The sequence below is a fragment of the Enhydra lutris genome, unplaced genomic scaffold (genome assembly GCF_002288905.1).
Source record: "Enhydra lutris kenyoni isolate GAN:26980312 unplaced genomic scaffold, ASM228890v2 scaffoldscaffold13, whole genome shotgun sequence".
Lineage (NCBI taxonomy): Eukaryota > Metazoa > Chordata > Mammalia > Carnivora > Mustelidae > Enhydra > Enhydra lutris.
In genome coordinates, this window is record NW_019154097.1 from 27,870,747 (window position 1) to 27,893,363 (window position 22,617).

Sequence of the window (22,617 nt, forward strand, 5' to 3'; positions counted from 1 at the left end):
TCTGGGAAGCTCACTGGGGCCCAGGGGAGTGTCACAGATTATTTCTAGCTGAGAACATTACTATTGATTCGCGGACACCAGCACCAAACAGACAGGCTTGGGCAAGTGTGTTTCTGTCTCCAGGAACAATCTGCAAGAAGCTCTCAGAACCCGGATATGGTTATGGGGTTCCCCGAGGATTGTGGGGATTCTCTGAGGAGGCCCGAGAAATAGGAAGAGGAGGTGGCAGGTGGAGACACCTTTATACTGACAAAAGTCGGGAGAGAACGGAGGGAAAATGAGGCTGTCTCATCCACAGGCTCAGAGAAGCGGAGAATTCCTTCCCCTCAGGTGAGGACTGAGCCAAGCAGGTGACCAAGATGGCCTCACTGTTCGCCTCAGCTTGACTCAATGATCATCTTCTTCCTGACTCTGGGGCCCTCACCTTCCATTTCATAGAAAATTTGCAAGTTCTTTCTCTGACTCTTTGAGGCATAAATCTTTTTAAAAGCCTCTTGCCAGTTCTGCAACCCAGGATTACCTTTCCCAAGGACCCGGAGCCATCCCTCTGATACGTAATCATCAAAGAAGATAGCGTCCCATCTCCCATTGTCTGTGGGTGCCTCACGCCAAGTTACAAAATTGCTTTTGGTCACTGAGAAATGGAAAGTTTATTTTCCCTCTGGATAAAGCCAATTAGCAAACACAGATGGTGTATGACTCTCCTAATGTCCTCTAGTACTTTTCCTCTAGCTCAGCCCAGAGCTTACAAACCTACCACCCTTCCTTTCAGACTGAGTTCTGCTCCCTCCCCCTATTGTGAGAATCTTGAATAAAGTCTTCCTTGCCCATTTCACTTTGCCTGGTGCCATTTTTGCTTTGATACATGCCAAACATAAGCTTCTCACATTTACCAATCATATAAGACACTCATCTTCCCTGGGGTAGAAACAGAAATAGGGTGGAAAAAAAAAAAAAACCGAGGTAGTACATTAAACCTCTCAGGTTGAAGAAAAGGTTGAGATTAGGAAAGAAGCATTGCCTCAGGCAATGATGTTTAACCTTTCTACTCTTAGATGGTCACTTAAATATCACATTTTCTAACCCATTCAAATTTTCATTTCTTGCCACTGGAATAATATCTTCCCCAGATAATTGAGAGTGTGGCATTTCTTTTAAGCCCTATGGCCCAATAAAATTATAACAAAGTATCTAAAGCTAGGACATTTTCAAGAGTCAATCTTACTTGGACATGTACCTTATTATAAAATATTACTGTTGTCAGTTTTGAAAATGAGGAATCTGAAACTCTTAAATATTAAATAATGTCTCTGAACTGTAAGTGACCTTGAATGTTATCTAGCTCAATTCCAGTCTGATATATGAGTTGTCTTTGCAAGACCCAGTGAGGGTGGATGTCACTTTTCAATAACTCTGACTTTTGAATTTCTTCCCTATACTGTGACGGGAATTACTTTCCCAATTCTTACAAATATTGGGTCTAACATGAAAAAATGTTAGCCATCAGGGAGATTCAAATCAAAACCACATCAAGATACCACCTTACACCAGTTAGAATGACCAAAATTAACAAGATAGTAAGCAACGTGTGTTGGAGAGGATGTGGAGAAAGGGGAACCCTCTTACACTGTTGGTGGGAATGCAAGTTGGTGCAGCCACTTTGGAAAACAGTGTGGAGATTCCTTAAGAAATTAAAAATAGAGCTTCCCTATGACCCTGCAATAGCACTACTGGGTATTTACTCTAAAGATACAGATGTAGTGAAAAGAAGGGCCATCTGTACCCCAATGTTTATAGCAGCAATGGCTATAGTCGCCAAACTGTAGAAAGACCCAAGATGCCCTTCAACAGACAAATGGATAAAGAAGACATGGTCCATATATACAATGGAATATTATGCCTCTATCAGAAAGAATGAATACCCAACCTTTCTATCAACATGGATGGGACTGGAGGAGATTATGCTGAGTGAAATAAGTCAAGTGGAGAGAGTCAATTATCATATAGTTTCACTTACTTGTGGAGCATAAGGAATAACATGGAAGACATTAGGAGAAGGAATGGAAAAGTGAACGGAGAGGGAGACAAACCATGAGAGATTGTGGACTCTGAGAAACAAACTGAAGGTTTTGGAGGGGAGAGGAGTTGGAGGATTAGGTGATTCTGATGGTGGGTATTAAGTAGGGCACGTATTACATGGAGCACTGGGTGTGGTGCATAAACAATGAAGCTTGGAACACTGAAAAAATTAAGTTAAATAAAAAAACCACAAATATTTGGTCTAGTTCTATCTTCAAACGTCACTCAGAATAAATCTCATCACAAAAAATTTGTCCTCTCACCTTAGAAAATAGACCAAATGGTTAGTGATGATGTAAAAAATACAGATACTTTCAGGGTGAATGACATAAAAAAGATGGTCAGGAAGAGAGGATGGACCAAAAGCTGCCATAAAACAAAGGGAAAGATGCCAGGGAAGACATACAGAAGCAGACCAGGTCACCTAGAGTGCTGGACTGCAGCTGCTAAGTCAACCAGCTCCTTAGGGCCAACCCTTGATTCTACACTGTGTACAGGACCTAGGACATTGTGCTGAGAGAGAGTCCAAAAATGGGGGAGACATCATCTATTCTCCGCCTAGTGTGCAAAAATGGCCTCTGCTGTTGGGGAGGTCTTAATCTTATGCAGAAGACAACATATACATGCACCTGCACGTGCACACACACACACACACACACACACACACACACACACACACACACATTCACCCACTTTAAGTGATTTCACAGGCATTGAAATTACAGCAATTCAAATAACTAATTGAAGATGTTTCTTTCAAAAAGGTTTTTATTTAAATTCCAGTTAACATACAGTGTAATATTAGTTTCAGGTATACAACATGGTGATTCAACACTTCCATATGACACCTGGTATTACACAAGTACCCTCCTTAATCCCCATTATCTATCCCCCCAACTCACCTCCCTCCCCTCTGGTAGCCTATCAGTTTGTTCTCCATAGTTAGGAGTCTGTTTCTTAGTTTGCCCCTCTCTCTTTCTCTTGGCCTGTTCATTTTGTTTCTTAAATTCCACATATGAGTGAAATCATATGGTGTGTGTCTTTCTCTGAGTGACTTATTTTCCTTAGCAGTATACTCTCTGGCTCCATCCATCTCATTGCAAATGGCAAGATTTCATTCTTTTTGATGGCTGAGTAATATTCCATTGCATATATGTACCACATTTAATTGAAGTTGTTTCTTAAATTACACAAGGATACTAGGAACTCAGAGGTATTGAACAGGGAGAAATTTGGTAAAGAAAAATTAATAAGTTTTCAGCTACACTTGGAAGGAGTGAATAGGAAAAGGGAATGGGAATTGGGAATGAGAAATGGATGCAAAGACCCTGGGTTAGCAAGGGAGCCCTAATGAGGTGGTGGGTATATACATATAATATATATGATACATTATTATACTGTAAAATAAATATAAGATATTATGAATATGAAAGAACAGGTACAATATTCTTATCTGGTCATTCATACAATTTCCCAGGAATATTCGGCTTAGCTATGCTAGCCTCTAGTAGCTGGATATGTATACCAGGAATCAGCAGAAATGAGGGCTCAAAGGAGAAGACTCGCTCCTGAGTGTGCTCAGGAAGATGCTGCCTGGGACCTCCTCCTACCCATCAGCTTCCTCATGCCCTGCTTCATGTCTTTGTTCCTCAGGCTGTAGATAAAAGGGTTCAGCATGGAGGACAGAACTGTGTAGATGACCATGGCCACACTGTCCTTGATGGTGTAGCTGGACAGGGGTCGGAAATAAACATAAATAATACTTCCATAAAAGAGGGTCACCATGGTGAGGTGGGAGCCACAGGTAGAGAAAGCTTTACGCTTCCCAGAAACTGAGGGGATCTTAAGAACAGCAATGAGGATCTGGAAGTGAGAGATGATAATGCATATAAAGGGGGTCACCAGGGTTATCAATCCTTCTGTGTTAATTACAACTTCATTGATGAATGTGGAGGAACAGGACAATTTCAGCAGAGGTTTGATGTCACAGAGGAAGTGGGGGATAACATTGGAGTTGCAGAAGGTGAGACAATTTATCAGGAGAACAAGTAAGAGAGAATGGAGGACAGAGATGGAGCAGGAGAAGATCAGCAGCAGAACACAGCGGCGGTGGCTCATGATGGTGACATAGTGGAAGGGATCACATATGGCCACAAAACGGTCAATGGCCATGGCCACCAGGAGGTAACTTTCTGTGTTGGCAAAAGCCAAGAAGAAATACATCTGGGTCATACACTCAGCATAGGAGATGGACTTCTTCTCTGACAGGAAGTTCACTAGCATCTTGGGAACAATGGTTGTTGTGTAGCAAACATCAATGAAGGATAAGATGCTGAGGAAAAAATACATGGGGTGTCTGGAGCTGAGTGTCAGAGTGGATGGCCAGGATGATGAGCAGGTTTCCCACCACTGTGACCACGTACATGATGAAGAACAGGGCAAAAAGTGGCTTCTGGTCCTCCGGCCAGGAGGACAGTCCCAGGAGGATAAACTCAGAGACACTACTGGTTTGGTTGACTCTCTCCATAATCCTGCCTGTGCCAATGAATACGGAAAATCAGAATTTTCAATTCAACAAGTTTCAGTTTATTCCTCTCTCTCCTAGGATTCCTATAAATTGTCCATGATGCTGTCTTCCCTTCTACAGTCCACAAGAAGTTGAACAATACAAAAGTTTAACTTATGTTAAATGCAGAGACATCAGAGAGGATTTCCTTTCAGAAAGAATCCCAGGTGGACCTCAGTGATGCCAATTTTTCTGGGTCCCTCCCCATAAATACTTGTTCATGTATGTCAGGTTGAGGCTCATCTCTCTACTACCCTTGCAAACAAAACAAAGCAAGAAAACAAACGAACAAACAAAAAACCCCCAAACAGCTAAGTGAATCAGGTAAGTAAGATGAATGCCAACGAGGCAAACAGTGTTCATAGTCACCCTTTCAGAGCGAACATTTCATTAAAAGCTGGGAAAAACCTCTATTATATATGAACCTCTTTATTGAAACACTCTTAGTCATCAGAGATTTGTGCCTTTACAATAATTCAACACTGTTGAATTAAATGCTCACTGGGAACCCAACACTGAGATCAAGAAGATGAATCATTCTCAATTCCTGTTCTTAAGGTAGCTAGAGTCTAGTGGGAAAGGAATTTTTAAACAAATAAGCACAATGAAATGCTACAGGTATAGTGAGAGATGCCCTGGAAAGCAGAGAGTTTAGTGTGGTGTCCTTATTAAAAAGCACACATTTTGAAATGAGCTCCTTCATTTTCTGTCTGTGTGGTCTTGGACCAATTATCTAATATGTTGATTTGTGGTATTCTTCTCAATAATTTTAGGGGGCAGTACATACCTTCTCACTCCACCTCTACTTCTCCTTCATCAGTTGCTTTATTTCTTCCTTTACTTCCTGCCTTAATACTCTTCTCTGTCAGGTGTTCCAGGATGCTCTTGAAAGCAATTATTCTTGATTTCTTTGCAAAATCTCACAGCCTTTAGATTTTTCACTGTTTGACCACCCTTCACCTAAATTTCTGAGATGTTGAGAAAGAAGTATTTTTGTGTGCTTTCAGGATCTGGAAATGAGTATGAAATTAAGGCAGATAATAGCAGTTGTGCCCAAGACATATTGAGTCCTTGCTATGTATCAGGCACTGAGCTGAATATTTCATGCATATCACTCCAAACAACTCTGATCTGGCTCTGAACAGCGTTCCCTTTTAAAAGATAAGAAAACTGAGGTACCAACTTACACCAGTCAGAATGGCTAAAATTAACAAGACAAGAAAGAACAAATGTTGGAGAGGATGCAGAGAAAGGGGAACCCTCCTACACTGTTGGTGGGAATGCAAGTTGGTGCAGTCACTCTGGAAAATGGTATGGAGGTTCCTCAAGAAGTTGAAGATAGAGCTACCCTACGACCCACAAACGGCACTGCCGATATTTACCCTAAAGATACAAATGTAGTGAAAAGAAGGGGCACCTGCAGCCCAATATTTATAACAGCAGTGTCCACACTATCCAAACTGGAAGGAGCCAAGATATCCTTCAACAGATGAATGGATAAAGAAGATATGGTTCATATATACAGCAGAATATTACTCAGCCATAAGAAACAATGAAAACCTACTATTTATATCAACATGGATGGAACTGGATGCTGTTATGCTAAGTGAAATAAGCAGAGAAAGACAATTATCATATGGTTTCACTCGTATGTGGAATATAAGAAATAGCAAAGAAGATCATAGGGAGAGGGAGGGAAAACTGAATGGAAAGAAATCAGAGAGGGAGGCAAAGCACGAGAAGCTCTTAACATTAGGAAACAAATTGAGGGTTGTTGTAGGGGAGGTGGGGGGGATGGGGATGGGTGATGGGCATTAAGGAGGGCACATGATGTGATGAGCACTGGGTGTTTTATGCAACAGAAGAATCAGAAACTAATTATGTACTATATGTTGGCTAACTGAATTTAAATTAAAAAAAGGAAAAAAGAAAATTGAGGTGAAAAATGTTGAGTGCTTTTCTCAAGATCATGCAGCCCACATGGGCCAGAGCCTGGATCCCAACTAGGATGGTCTTAAACACAAAATGGTATGTCCTCACACTTCAGCAAATCTTCAACAAGATTATGCCAGAAGCGAATGTGCAGGGATGTTATTTTTCACTGTGGAAGTCTTCTACCTTAACGTCCTTATTCCAGCAAGTGACAGGCTTTCAAAATCAATGTTGTATGGAGTCCTCTACTGTAACTGCTAGAGACAGGACCTCTCTCAAGCCCCGTGTTGACCTGAGTGGTGGTAGGGCACAGGAAAACACTCGGGATGCTGAAACAGCAGCTGTGGGCTCGAATCCTGGCTCTACTACTCACAACATGTCTGGCAAAATCCCTTCCCTGCTGTTTCACTTTCTTCATACATAAGACAAACTAAAGCCTGCTCTCAGAAGAAACGTGAGGGACGTGTATGTGGAAGTAGTTTGTAAGCCACAACACAATATATGTCATGGGGGCAACTGGGAAGTGTCTGATAAAGAAGAAGCTGGTGGCCGGGAAGGAGAAGCAGGGCTGGACCAAATGCAGAGGGAAAGAGACGGACATCTGGCTGTGAGAGCAGAGGGGCTGGGACTAGAAGCATGCAGGGGGCCGGTGTTACCAGAATCAGACTCATTTTTCCATTTTTTCTGTCTAGGGCTCATCAGCATGGACTTTGCTTCTCCAGGGATCTCCCTGGTTTGACCTCCTAAATCCCTTGAATCTTGTGGACCTTTTCATTTCCCCACCAGCACTCTGGTGAAAACCATCATTCCCACCTAGATTATTCCAGTATCGTCCCTGTGATGTATTGGGTTCCCGCAGCCCTGCTGGACACCCCCTCCACCATCCATTCTCTGCACTGAAGAAACAGCATTCTTTTAACAAATAAAAACATGATCACCTAACTCTTCAGGTTAAAGTCTGGGTTAATGTCCCAGGGCCGCCATAACAAAGGGCCACAGACCGGGTAGCTTAAAACAATAGAAATGTGTTTTCTCTCAATTCTAGAGGAGTTGGCAGGTTGGTTCCTTCCTGGGGCTGTGCAGGGTCTGTCCCATGCCTCTCGCCTTGTCTTGTAGATGCTGGTCTTCTCTCTTGGTCTCTTTACACTGTCTTCCCTGATGCCTATGTGTTTCTGTGTCCAAATTTCCCCTTGTCATGAGGACACTGATCATGTTGGATTATGATTCTAATTCTAGTCATTCTAATGACTTCACTTTTAATCTGATTACCTCTGCAAAGACCCTATCTCCAAATAAGGTCACATTCTGAGGTACTGGAGATTAGGACTCCAGTGTATCTTTTTTGGGGGACCCAACCCAACACAGGCACTTTCCTGCTGCATGAGCCTCCCCGTTACCCACAGACTGAGGGCCAGTTCCTTCCTGTGGCTTTACTGAGCTTCCCGTGAACTGGCTCCTGCGGGCTCTGTGGCTCGTCTACTGCCTCCCTCCCTGCCCTCTCACATTTCATGCTCCAGTTGTAAGGGAGTCTTTTCTTCTTCTTGCCTTAGGGACTTACTTTTCCATGTGCCCGAATCATCCATTAGCCCTGTCTGTTACCCTGGCGAGAGGTCCCCCGCTTCAGCCTCCAGCCTCTAGCCTCCAACCTCCAGGAGTACATTCTTTCAGACCCCGGCGGCCCTCCGGCCCACACACTATGGACTGGGACTGAATCTTAGTATTTACAACACTGCCTTCCCCACTAGGCTGTGAGCTGCCCAAGTATGAGGACCACGTTTGGTTCTTTGTTACACTAACCCCCTCTGGCATGGTTCCTAGAACATAGTAGTCCCTTGATAAATATTTGTGGAATGAAAGAATGCCTGGAAGTTCATTTCGGATTCTGAACAGATGGAAGGAAGAAAAGCAGCGGCCCTCACGTGACTGTCTAGGGAACAGCACTCCGTGCAGTTCACGGCCGGTGGGACCGGGACCGGACAGGAAGGACAGGAAGGACAGGAGCCTTCTCTCCTGGAAGGTGTCCCTTGGTTTCTTACTCCTTCAGCTTTGAGACACACTCGTAGGGAATCTGCACCAGAGAAACTCTTAGAGATCATGTAGTCCAGCCCTCTCACTTTAAGGAGGGGGAAGATTGGGGCGCCTGGGTGGCTCAGTGGGTTAAGCTGCTGCCTTCGGCTCAGGTCATGATCTCAGGGTCCTGGGATCGAGTCCCGCATCGGGCTCTCTGCTCAGCAGGGAGCCTGCTTCCCTCTCTCTCTCTCTCTCTCTTTGCCTCCCTCTCTGTCTACTTGTGATATCTCTCTGTCAAATAAATAAATAAAATCTTTAAAAAAAAAAAAAAAGGAGGGGGAAGATTGAGGCCTGCTGGGAGGAAGGACCTTCATCATCGTGACGTTTGAATTGCTAGAACCAAGAGCGGAATGCAGGCCTCCTGGCTTCTGCCTGTGGCAGGGGTCACACTGCACATGGGGACTAGGGCCCACTTTCTAGGTATGGGGTCTTGTCCTTGCCAGGCAAGCGGTCTAGTGCAAGTTACTTAACCTCTCTGTGACTCAGTTTCTCCATCTGTGAAGTGGGACTAATAGGAAAACCTGTCTCACAAAGCTGCTGGCTCGGTGAACACGTGAAAGCACAGGGCCCTGCAGAGGGTCAGCACCTCCGCCCCCAGAGTGAGCAATTTAGACTCCAAGATGGGGGGAAAATATTTTGATAAAGTAAATAAACAGGCGTGGTCAAATTCTGGAAGGTTGCGTGTTCCGCACTTAGGTTAACCAAACATGTGAAAGCCAGAGGCTTTAGTCATAGGGACCACCCGTTTCTTTGTGCACACACACAGCGCTCGACTTTGTTGGGTTCTTTTTGACAAAAACACATGGATAACCCTTTCCTGACTCATGGATATCTTATCAAAGTCCTCGCGGGGATTTTGACACAGACCCTTTGGAACTCACCGTTCTCAGATGGTGGGTGACGAGGAAGGCATGCCTGGTAAGCGTGGACTGTGAAGCTGGTTGTTTGTTGCAACCAGATGTTTTCTCTCCACTGCAACCTCTCTAGATGCAGAAGATGTCTCTGGGTGATGTCTGCAAATTTATTTAGGATCCGCACTTCAGTTCAAGTGCCCAGCCCCTTTACCCTCTCCCTTACCTCTGCTCCAGGAAACCAAGGAGAACAAGGAGGAGCCACGTGCTTGGTCAGCATGTTTCCCCCACAGGGTTTCAAATTTCTTTCTAGTCCCCACCTCTCATCCCCAGCCCCAGCCTGACTACTCCCTTCAGAAGACTGTTACCCAGAATTACCAAGATGAGGACTTACGTGCCCCGAGACCTCTCCCAGCCTATAATGGTTTGGACTCCCTTCACCAGGCCTCCTTGGGACCCCTTGTGCTCTGAGGGAATAGGCTATTCTCTCTGCCTACTGTTCCCTTGGGGACATCTGCTCTGTGCCCTTTCCAGGTTTAGAAAGCAAATCACAGCCCAAGGGGATGCGGAATGTCAGGGGCCTTCTACTTGGTGTTGAGACTATTCCCAGAGCCTACTCAGATTCATGGTCAGGTCTCATAGGTGTGACTCAGCTTCCCCATTTGTAGGTGACTAAGGGTTGAGGAACAATGATGGGTATTCTGGAAGATGCGGATGTCAATGGAGGTGACTTGGTATTTTTATTTTGGAGGGGCGAAGTATAGGTAGGGGGCCAGCAGTTTTCAGACAACGGAAAAGTGTGTATATGTGTGCACATAAGCACGTGGGTGGGTGGGTGCTGGTGCTCACCCAAGGACAAATGATGAAGATAGATTAAAGTCTGCTGTTGGGGGGCGCCTGGGTGGCTCAGTGGGTTAAGCCGCTGCCTTCGGCTCAGGTCATGATCCCAGGTCCTGGGTTCGAGCCCCGCATCGGGCTTTCTGCTCAGCAGGGAGCCTGCTTCCTCCTCTCTCTCTGCCTGCCTCTCTGCCTACTTGTGATTTCTCTCTGTCAAATAAATAAATAAAATCTTTTAAAAAAAAAAAGTCTGCTGTTGGTTTATAGGGTAATATCAGGTTCTTTGGTTTCAGGGAATGTTGAAGATACCAGGGGCTCCTAAGAGTTGGATTTGGAGTCAGAGTAACATTTGACACAGTTTATCCATTGCAAACCCTCTTAGCCTTGTTCCGGTTTCAGCTGGAGTTGTGGCCCCGCTGATGTGGAGTCGTCTGCACTCCTGGGAGTACCTCTGGCTCTTCGGTTAAGGAATGTGCAGCCATGGCTCTTTGGATGCTGGAAAGCATCCTTGAGAATTTCCGTACAGATCAGAGGAGGTAGGGGCATGTTCAGGAGAGAGACTAGATTTTCTATTAATCTGTATGTTGGGGCTCCTGAAAGTTACCCTCTGCATTACTCCAGAGTCACATGTAAAAAAAAAAAAAAAAAAAAAAAACAAAAAAAAAAAACCAACCAAACAAAAAAACTAGTCAAGTATTTGGCTCTCTTCCTTGCTTGCTGTCTCCTTTCCTTTCCTTTCCATTCCTTTCCTTTCCTTTCCTTTCCTTTCCTTTCCTTTCCTTTCCTTTCCTTTCCTTCCCTTCCCTTCCCTTCCCTTCCCTTCCCTTCCTTCTCTCCCTTCCTTCCTTTCTTTTTTCTTTTCTTCTTTTCTCTTCTCTTTCTTTCTTTCTTTTTTTCCTACTTCATCTTCTCCCGAAAAGGATGGGGTTGTTTAGAAAGAAAAAACAAACATAGAGAAAATAAATATATTTAAAACTAAATATTAATTAGAAAATAAATAAAAAATAGCCAAGGGACAAGAAGCAAAAAAGTAAGGTGTAGAAGATGATAGTGTGAGAGAGAGCACAAAATCAGCACCAAGCACCGATACCCCTTCTGGAAGCTCATTTCATTCTGAGCTTGCTGATGACCAAAGTGGAGAGGGTGAGAAGGTCATTTATATGACTTTCAGTATCCAAAAGATAAAGACACATCAGTTATATAGGAGACGCATTACCAACTCTGGCTCTCTGATCTGAGAAAAATATCCCTTGTGGTTTTTCAGGAAGAGATTACAGTGCACTTCGAAGAAAACCTTCACAAGACCCTTAGAGGAAACAGTGAATTCTTCTAAGAAGCCTCAGTGGAAGCTTAGGGGGCATCCTGCCAAGACCCAATTTAGGCAAAGTGATCCTTGGGGATCCGTAGTGTAGGCAGGCAGGAAGCCCCCTGATGGTCTCTCTTGCTTCAGTGTTAGTCTTGACTTAAGGATGGTGGTTCTTCATGTAGAGCATGCCTGACTCCCCCAGAGCATTGTTAAATGGGCTACAAGAGACTGGGTGCCACCTGACATGGGGTGTTTGTTTCCTATGTATGAAGAAATGTGCTTTCCCCCCCCTTTCTGAGGATGATTAACACTGTTTTCATTAGATTCTCCTATGGATCCTTGACCTAAAGTAGACTGAGCCTTCCATGCAGAGGACTGGAGCTTAGGAAGTCCTCCATGAACGTCGTTTTTCTCCATTAGGTTTTGCTAGTTGTGTTAGCGGTGATGAGTTCTGGATTAGCAGGTGCCCAGAGGGTCACTCCTCTGAGTGTCTGGTGAGGGCCGAGACATCAGCTTTCACGTCCTAGCCTAGCTGGTCTAGGACTGAGATGTGCTTGCTGAGGTTAGGAAGCCTAATGAGAACAGGGGCCTTTGCACGTTCTAGCAAATGTGCCTGAGATCCTGTGGAGTGGGACAGGACATTGATCTGTTGAGTAGGTTAACTCACCCCTGCTTGGATGTGAGCCTGGAAAGTTCCCCTGGTAAGTCCAATCCTCCTGTAAAAAGGAATATGGAATCTGCTCTAACATAACGATCAAGGTCACCACATTTCTGTGCCAAAAGCACCATAATTTTAGGCTGGAGCTTTCCTTTTGTAGCTCTGTTTTTAAATTTCAGAAGTAGTGTGCACTCATGGTAAGATACTCAAATAATTTAGAAGTTTAGTTAGTGAAAGTGAAGAGTGTCCCCTTCCATGCCCAATTGAACTCTTCCTTTTATATACAAACACGTATATACATAAAGCCTTGCTATTTGTATTGTTCTCAACTTCTTCTTCCCATGGAATATTCTATCAGTTCCTATAAGCAGCATTGATATTAAAAATATCTAACAACTCGACCACTGATATAAATTAATTTATAAATACAAAAATATATTCCATTTAGTGCCTAACTCAACCTAACTGTATACATCAGGGGTCACTGAATTACGGCTGCTGGCCAGATTATGTCTACCACCTGTGTCTGTAATAACGTTTTATTGGAACACAGCACACTCATTTGCTTACATATTGTCTGTGACTGCTTTCACACTACAGTGGCAGTGTTGAGTAGCTGTGACAGAGACTGCACTGACCTGCAAAGTATTTACTATGTGGCCTTTTGCAGAACAGTTTGCTGAATACTGATAAATATTATAAGAGAACATTACAAGCTGAAGGGCAAAAACTGTCAAATTATTTTAATAATTTCCAAGTAACTTGTTGATTTCAGTGTGTTTTATGAATTGATTGAAAACTATTTTATGGAAGTGTGATACACATACGAGAAATCATGCAAGTCATAAGAGATTTATCACAAAATGAAAATGCCCATTTAACCACTACTGAACCTTATCAGTACCTTAGAAACCCTCTTTCCCATGCCCCTGGTTATCACTGACCTTCCCTCTTTCCTCCTCCCAAAGTTAACCCCTCTCGTGACTTCTAGCACTATAATCAGGTTTTCCTACTTCTGACCTTTACATAAATGGAATCATATCATAGGTCTTCTTTTGTGCCTGGCCTCTTTTGTTCAAGGTTGTGTTTCAGAGGTTTTTAGCAGAGTATTTTTCCCCCCAGAGATTTTTATTTTGTGTAGCTGTAGCTAGCTCATTTTCATTATTTTACAGTATTCTTTTGTATCGTTAGCTTTCTATTAATAATTTTTTCTATTAATAATTAACAACAAAATTAATAATTTTGTTGTTAATGGACATTTGGGTTGCTTTTGGCTCTTGCTTCTTCTGACGATAAACATGAATATCGGTTGCTATAAATATTCTTGTAAAGACTTGGAGCCCATTTACACATCTTTCTGTCGGGCATATACTAGGATCCTAGGGTATGCATATATTCAATCATAATAGATAATGCCAAATCATTTTTCCAGTGTGCTTGTTGGGACATACCCCCTGCAGTACTGTATGCGTTTTCATGCTCTCTCTCTACCATCATGTGTGGTTTCATTTTCTACTTCTCTGGGGGTTAGTGAGATGGAGCCCTGTCTCATGTTTCCCAGTCATCGCAGATCCTCTTGTAAAGCACATGTTCAAGTCTATTTCTCACCTCCTGTTGGGTGGCCTCTTATTTTATTTTGTTTTGTTTTGTTTTGTTTTATTTTACTAATTCAAGGCATTTAAAAAAATGTATTATGGATAAGATATATCCATAACCATGGGTAATGCAAGTATTTCTTCCATCTGGTGACTTGCTTTTTCCTCTTCTCAGTGGTTTCTTTTGATGAATAGAAGTTCTTGATTTTAAGTTAATTTATTATTTTTTCCCCTCTGTGTTTCTTTCATTTTCTATCTTCAGAAAAAATTCCCTATTCCAAAGGCATAACGACACTCTTTTGTGATATTTTCTATAAAATGCATTATCTTTCACACTTAGGTTTACAAGTGTGACTTAATTATTTTATATGATGTGAGATAGGGGTTTCCCCTTCTGCATGTATTTGCAAGTAACCCGGAACTGTTTCTTGGAAAGATAGCCTCTTACCATTGCTTTGCACAGCCTCCTCTGTCATGACCAAGCATAAATGTGAGGGTCTGTTTTGGGTATCTCTTTCATCCTTTGGTCTGCCTGATGACCTTTAAGCCAATGTCACTCTAACTTAATGATTGTCATTTTATAAGTCTTGATATCTCATGGAATATGTTTTCCACCTTGTTACTCTTTTTCAAGTTCATTTGTGGCTAATCTTGACTTCTTGCCCTTCATGTAAGTTTATGAATCAGCCTATCAAAAATACTTGCTTGGTTTAAAAAAAATTTATTATTATTATTTTTTTATTTGCAAGAGAGACAAACAGGAGGAGGGGATAGAGGGAGAGAGAGAGAGAGAGAGAAAAGCAGACTCCCCCCTGAGTATGGAACCCCATATGGGGCTCGAGCACATAACCCTGAGATCATGACCTGTGCCAAAATCAAGAGTTGGATACTTAAATGACTGAGCCACCCAGGTGCCCCCTGCTTGGGTTTTGAATGGAATTTTACTGAATCTATAGTTTAATTTGGAGAGAATGGCATAATTGAAATAGTCCATGTTCTAATCTGTGAACTTGTGTATGTCTTGCCATTCACTTACATCTTATTAAATTTTACCCAATCATGCTTTATAATTTTCAGTATAGAGGTCCTCCACATCTTCATTTGATTTATCTCTATGTATTTGATCTTTAATGCTTACTTAAATAAGCTCTTTTTAAAAATTCATTTTGGTCACTTTATGGAAATATAATAATTTTTAAATTTCATGTATTTATTTAAATTCTAGTTAGTTAAATATACAGCAAAAATAATAATTGGTTTCAGGTATAGAATTTAGGGATTCATCACTTACATATAACACCTAATGCTCATCATAACAAGTGACCCCCTTAATACAATGTCCATTTACCCCACTCCCTGCCCACCTCCCTTCATCAACCCTCAGTTTGTTCTCTATGGTTAAGAGTCTCTTATGAGTTGCTTCCCTCTCTCTTTCTTCCCTTCCCATAAGTTCATCTGTTTTGTTTCTTAAACTCTACATACAAGTGAAATCATATGGTGTTTGTCTTTCTCTGGCTAACTTCTTTTGCTTAGCATAATACGCTCTAGCTTCATCCACACTGTGCAAATAGCAAGATTTCATTCTTTTTGATGGCTGAGTAATAGTCCATTGTATATATGTACTACCTCTTCTTTATCCATTCATCAGTTGTTGGACATTTGGGCTCTCTCCATAGTTTGGCTACTGTTGATAATGATGCTATAAACAGAAGTGCATGTACCCCTTCAAATCTGTATTTTTATATCCTTTGGGTAAATACCTCATAGTGCAACTACTGGGCCATAGGGAAGTTCTATTTTTAACTTTTTGAGGAAACTTCATACTGTTTTTCAGAGTGGGTGCATCAGCTTCCATTCCCACTAGGAGTGTAAGACGGTTCCCCTTTCACCATACCCTCGCCAACACCTGTTGTTTCCTGTGTTGTTAATTTTAGCCATTCTGATAGGTGTGAGGTGGTATCTCACTGTGGTTTTGATTTGTATTTCCCTGATGATGAGTGATGTTGAGCATCTGTTCATGTGTCTGTTAGCCATCTGTATGTCTTCCCTTCCCTTCCCTTCCCTTCCCTTCCCTTCCTTCTCTCCCTTCCTTCCTTTCTTTTTTCTTTTCTTCTTTTCTCTTCTCTTTCTTTCTTTCTTTTTTTCCTACTTCATCTTCTCCCGAAAAGGATGGGGTTGTTTAGAAAGAAAAAACAAACATAGAGAAAATAAATATATTTAAAACTAAATATTAATTAGAAAATAAATAAAAAATAGCCAAGGGACAAGAAGCAAAAAAGTAAGGTGTAGAAGATGATAGTGTGAGAGAGAGCACAAAATCAGCACCAAGCACCGATACCCCTTCTGGAAGCTCATTTCATTCTGAGCTTGCTGATGACCAAAGTGGAGAGGGTGAGAAGGTCATTTATATGACTTTCAGTATCCAAAAGATAAAGACACATCAGTTATATAGGAGACGCATTACCAACTCTGGCTCTCTGATCTGAGAAAAATATCCCTTGTGGTTTTTCAGGAAGAGATTACAGTGCACTTCGAAGAAAACCTTCACAAGACCCTTAGAGGAAACAGTGAATTCTTCTAAGAAGCCTCAGTGGAAGCTTAGGGGGCATCCTGCCAAGACCCAATTTAGGCAAAGTGATCCTTGGGGATCCGTAGTGTAGGCAGGCAGGAAGCCCCCTGATGGTCTCTCTTGCTTCAGTGTTAGTCTTGACTTAAGGATGGTGGTTCTTCATGTAGAGCATGCCTGACTCCCCCAGAGCATTGTTAAATGGGCTACAAGAGACTGGGTGCCACCTGACATGGGGTGTTTGTTTCCTATGTATGAAGAAATGTGCTTTCCCCCCCCTTTCTGAGGATGATTAACACTGTTTTCATTAGATTCTCCTATGGATCCTTGACCTAAAGTAGACTGAGCCTTCCATGCAGAGGACTGGAGCTTAGGAAGTCCTCCATGAACGTCGTTTTTCTCCATTAGGTTTTGCTAGTTGTGTTAGCGGTGATGAGTTCTGGATTAGCAGGTGCCCAGAGGGTCACTCCTCTGAGTGTCTGGTGAGGGCCGAGACATCAGCTTTCACGTCCTAGCCTAGCTGGTCTAGGACTGAGATGTGCTTGCTGAGGTTAGGAAGCCTAATGAGAACAGGGGCCTTTGCACGTTCTAGCAAATGTGCCTGAGATCCTGTGGAGTGGGACAGGACATTGATCTGTTGAGTAGGTTAACTCACCCCTGCTTGGATGTGAGCCTGGAAAGTTCCCCTGGTAAGTCCAATCCTCCTGTAAAAAGGAATATGGAATCTGCTCTAACATAACGATCAAGGTCACCACATTTCTGTGCCAAAAGCACCATAATTTTAGGCTGGAGCTTTCCTTTTGTAGCTCTGTTTTTAAATTTCAGAAGTAGTGTGCACTCATGGTAAGATACTCAAATAATTTAGAAGTTTAGTTAGTGAAAGTGAAGAGTGTCCCCTTCCATGCCCAATTGAACTCTTCCTTTTATATACAAACACGTATATACATAAAGCCTTGCTATTTGTATTGTTCTCAACTTCTTCTTCCCATGGAATATTCTATCAGTTCCTATAAGCAGCATTGATATTAAAAATATCTAACAACTCGACCACTGATATAAATTAATTTATAAATACAAAAATATATTCCATTTAGTGCCTAACTCAACCTAACTGTATACATCAGGGGTCACTGAATTACGGCTGCTGGCCAGATTATGTCTACCACCTGTGTCTGTAATAACGTTTTATTGGAACACAGCACACTCATTTGCTTACATATTGTCTGTGACTGCTTTCACACTACAGTGGCAGTGTTGAGTAGCTGTGACAGAGACTGCACTGACCTGCAAAGTATTTACTATGTGGCCTTTTGCAGAACAGTTTGCTGAATACTGATAAATATTATAAGAGAACATTACAAGCTGAAGGGCAAAAACTGTCAAATTATTTTAATAATTTCCAAGTAACTTGTTGATTTCAGTGTGTTTTATGAATTGATTGAAAACTATTTTATGGAAGTGTGATACACATACGAGAAATCATGCAAGTCATAAGAGATTTATCACAAAATGAAAATGCCCATTTAACCACTACTGAACCTTATCAGTACCTTAGAAACCCTCTTTCCCATGCCCCTGGTTATCACTGACCTTCCCTCTTTCCTCCTCCCAAAGTTAACCCCTCTCGTGACTTCTAGCACTATAATCAGGTTTTCCTACTTCTGACCTTTACATAAATGGAATCATATCATAGGTCTTCTTTTGTGCCTGGCCTCTTTTGTTCAAGGTTGTGTTTCAGAGGTTTTTAGCAGAGTATTTTTCCCCCCAGAGATTTTTATTTTGTGTAGCTGTAGCTAGCTCATTTTCATTATTTTACAGTATTCTTTTGTATCGTTAGCTTTCTATTAATAATTTTTTCTATTAATAATTAACAACAAAATTAATAATTTTGTTGTTAATGGACATTTGGGTTGCTTTTGGCTCTTGCTTCTTCTGACGATAAACATGAATATCGGTTGCTATAAATATTCTTGTAAAGACTTGGAGCCCATTTACACATCTTTCTGTCGGGCATATACTAGGATCCTAGGGTATGCATATATTCAATCATAATAGATAATGCCAAATCATTTTTCCAGTGTGCTTGTTGGGACATACCCCCTGCAGTACTGTATGCGTTTTCATGCTCTCTCTCTACCATCATGTGTGGTTTCATTTTCTACTTCTCTGGGGGTTAGTGAGATGGAGCCCTGTCTCATGTTTCCCAGTCATCGCAGATCCTCTTGTAAAGCACATGTTCAAGTCTATTTCTCACCTCCTGTTGGGTGGCCTCTTATTTTATTTTGTTTTGTTTTGTTTTGTTTTATTTTACTAATTCAAGGCATTTAAAAAAATGTATTATGGATAAGATATATCCATAACCATGGGTAATGCAAGTATTTCTTCCATCTGGTGACTTGCTTTTTCCTCTTCTCAGTGGTTTCTTTTGATGAATAGAAGTTCTTGATTTTAAGTTAATTTATTATTTTTTCCCCTCTGTGTTTCTTTCATTTTCTATCTTCAGAAAAAATTCCCTATTCCAAAGGCATAACGACACTCTTTTGTGATATTTTCTATAAAATGCATTATCTTTCACACTTAGGTTTACAAGTGTGACTTAATTATTTTATATGATGTGAGATAGGGGTTTCCCCTTCTGCATGTATTTGCAAGTAACCCGGAACTGTTTCTTGGAAAGATAGCCTCTTACCATTGCTTTGCACAGCCTCCTCTGTCATGACCAAGCATAAATGTGAGGGTCTGTTTTGGGTATCTCTTTCATCCTTTGGTCTGCCTGATGACCTTTAAGCCAATGTCACTCTAACTTAATGATTGTCATTTTATAAGTCTTGATATCTCATGGAATATGTTTTCCACCTTGTTACTCTTTTTCAAGTTCATTTGTGGCTAATCTTGACTTCTTGCCCTTCATGTAAGTTTATGAATCAGCCTATCAAAAATACTTGCTTGGTTTAAAAAAAATTTATTATTATTATTTTTTTATTTGCAAGAGAGACAAACAGGAGGAGGGGATAGAGGGAGAGAGAGAGAGAGAGAGAAAAGCAGACTCCCCCCTGAGTATGGAACCCCATATGGGGCTCGAGCACATAACCCTGAGATCATGACCTGTGCCAAAATCAAGAGTTGGATACTTAAATGACTGAGCCACCCAGGTGCCCCCTGCTTGGGTTTTGAATGGAATTTTACTGAATCTATAGTTTAATTTGGAGAGAATGGCATAATTGAAATAGTCCATGTTCTAATCTGTGAACTTGTGTATGTCTTGCCATTCACTTACATCTTATTAAATTTTACCCAATCATGCTTTATAATTTTCAGTATAGAGGTCCTCCACATCTTCATTTGATTTATCTCTATGTATTTGATCTTTAATGCTTACTTAAATAAGCTCTTTTTAAAAATTCATTTTGGTCACTTTATGGAAATATAATAATTTTTAAATTTCATGTATTTATTTAAATTCTAGTTAGTTAAATATACAGCAAAAATAATAATTGGTTTCAGGTATAGAATTTAGGGATTCATCACTTACATATAACACCTAATGCTCATCATAACAAGTGACCCCCTTAATACAATGTCCATTTACCCCACTCCCTGCCCACCTCCCTTCATCAACCCTCAGTTTGTTCTCTATGGTTAAGAGTCTCTTATGAGTTGCTTCCCTCTCTCTTTCTTCCCTTCCCATAAGTTCATCTGTTTTGTTTCTTAAACTCTACATACAAGTGAAATCATATGGTGTTTGTCTTTCTCTGGCTAACTTCTTTTGCTTAGCATAATACGCTCTAGCTTCATCCACACTGTGCAAATGGCAAGATTTCATTCTTTTTGATGGCTGAGTAATAGTCCATTGTATATATGTACTACCTCTTCTTTATCCATTCATCAGTTGTTGGACATTTGGGCTCTCTCCATAGTTTGGCTACTGTTGATAATGATGCTATAAACAGAAGTGCATGTACCCCTTCAAATCTGTATTTTTATATCCTTTGGGTAAATACCTCATAGTGCAACTACTGGGCCATAGGGAAGTTCTATTTTTAACTTTTTGAGGAAACTTCATACTGTTTTTCAGAGTGGGTGCATCAGCTTCCATTCCCACTAGGAGTGTAAGACGGTTCCCCTTTCACCATACCCTCGCCAACACCTGTTGTTTCCTGTGTTGTTAATTTTAGCCATTCTGATAGGTGTGAGGTGGTATCTCACTGTGGTTTTGATTTGTATTTCCCTGATGATGAGTGATGTTGAGCATCTGTTCATGTGTCTGTTAGCCATCTGTATGTCTTCTTTGGAAAAATGTCTATACCTATCTTCTGCCCATTACTTAACTGTTTGTTTTTTGGGTGTTGAGTTTGGTAAGTTCTTTATAGATTTTGGATACTAACTCTTTATCAGATATGTCATTTTAATTTTTATACAGAATATTGCATTTCTTTTACTAAATGCTTTTTTAAGATGTTCAGGAGTGATATTGGGCTCTAATTTTTCTTTTCTTGTAACAACCTTTTAAGTATCGCAGTGCCTATTCTGCATGATCACTAAGGTTGGGTCTTGGGTAGGGTCTGACAATCAAATCTGTGAGTCACAACAAGCTACACCCAGCTTCAAACTGACATAGCTTCACAATAGGATAAATGCTGGGCAGTACATCATGCATTCAGAAGTACTGTAGAAGTCCTGTTTATCCTGTATGCATCTCTCTATGTCCACAGTAATTTCACACTAGAATGTGAATGGTCATGTGAAGAGATGGTCAATGTAAAGAGATGAGCCAGACCATCACAGATTAAGAATTGCATCAGATCTGGGGTCTCTTTGGGTTTTATATCTTGATGATCATATAGTCCTCTCTGGGATGTGTTTCTGTCCTTTTTAAATGGAAGTATTTTTATTTTATGTGCAATGAGTTGGCATTAAGGTAGGTATCTTAGATATCTGCCGTTAAGTGGTTATCTTGGATGACCCATTCGAGGAAGTTCACTTAATCCAACGTAATGAAGCCTATATTTATCACGTACTGATGGAAACATTGGTGGCACATATTGAGGCTACATATATGGATCAGTCTATGTCAGTTTGAGCAGATGCAGCAAGAACAAGAACCCTGGCCAAATTCCCTCAGAGGGCTCCTGGAGAGTTCTTGGTGACCCATCTTTCTCTCTCAGATAAAACGAGGCAAAAGGTGGGATGCGTTTCTAACCCCTATTTTTCTGTGCAAATGTTCTTGTCCATTACTGGTTACCCAATAGGCGATCTTGACAAAGAGTCACAGCACACTGGTTTACTACATAGCAGGATCCTAATTTATCTTAGAGCTTGTATATTCTTACACATTCTTTGAATTACTGCTGTAAGATGGGGATATAAGAGCCAAATCCTCAGGTTTTCTGGAGGATGAAGAAATCCTTATAGTCTACCCATTAATTCTTTCCTTCCAATTAACTGCTGGCAATTATCAATACTTACTTGCTATATATTTCTTAGGTATTAAAAAATTCTTAAAACAGTAATTTCCATATATCTGATGTATAAAAATAGATGTTTTAAAACTCTGCAACACTAGGACCTGTATTATCCAATGAAGAGGTGGTATTCCTTCCCAGTAATCACATTGAACCAGGAGTACATTACTTCACATGATTTCTGATATACCTTTTCCAGCTGGACTATGTGAATCTCTCTTGTCTGAGCCTCGCCACTGCTGTTTATATCAGATAGTATTGCTGTCAACATGGCAATTGCTCCTTCCTGGGTGAGGAGGGTATGTGTTCTTTCCCAGTTATCAATCAGCAAGATGCTGAGTCAGCTTAGTAAATGCATAGTCCATTAAAATACTGCTCCATCATATTTCTGGACCAAATGTCAAGTTCATCCAGTTTCCTAGAAGAAGACTTCCCTCTAGTGACTTGAATGAGTCTTCAGAACAGTAATTTCCTTGAGTCCACACACTTAACCAAGCTCCTGACCCTTTAAATCCTTTTTAGTCCTCAGAGCCAATGTTGTGTGATCACAAGTGTTGTTGCCATGTGTATTTGTGGCACAAGACTAATTCAAGTACACTATGTTCACCAAAAACCTTTGTGTTCCTCAAGGGATTGCCAGGTGATCGTATTCACGCAGCAGGTGCAATTCAGTTCAAATATCCAAAGCCTTTTCA

At 41.2% G+C, this 22,617-nt stretch overlaps 1 protein-coding gene and 1 pseudogene across 1 annotated transcript; both read right to left on the reverse strand.

Annotated features, from left to right (window-relative positions):
* Positions 1-3,657: 3,657 nt before the first annotated feature.
* LOC111146283 (olfactory receptor 1L1-like) lies at positions 3,658-4,606 on the reverse strand. The gene is given in 2 exon segments (XM_022501765.1): positions 3,658-4,431; positions 4,433-4,606. Coding segments are annotated over 2 exon segments (948 nt in total).
* Positions 4,607-21,441: 16,835 nt separating this feature from the next.
* On the reverse strand, positions 21,442-21,612 carry LOC111146423 (annotated as a pseudogene).
* Positions 21,613-22,617: the final 1,005 nt, after the last annotated feature.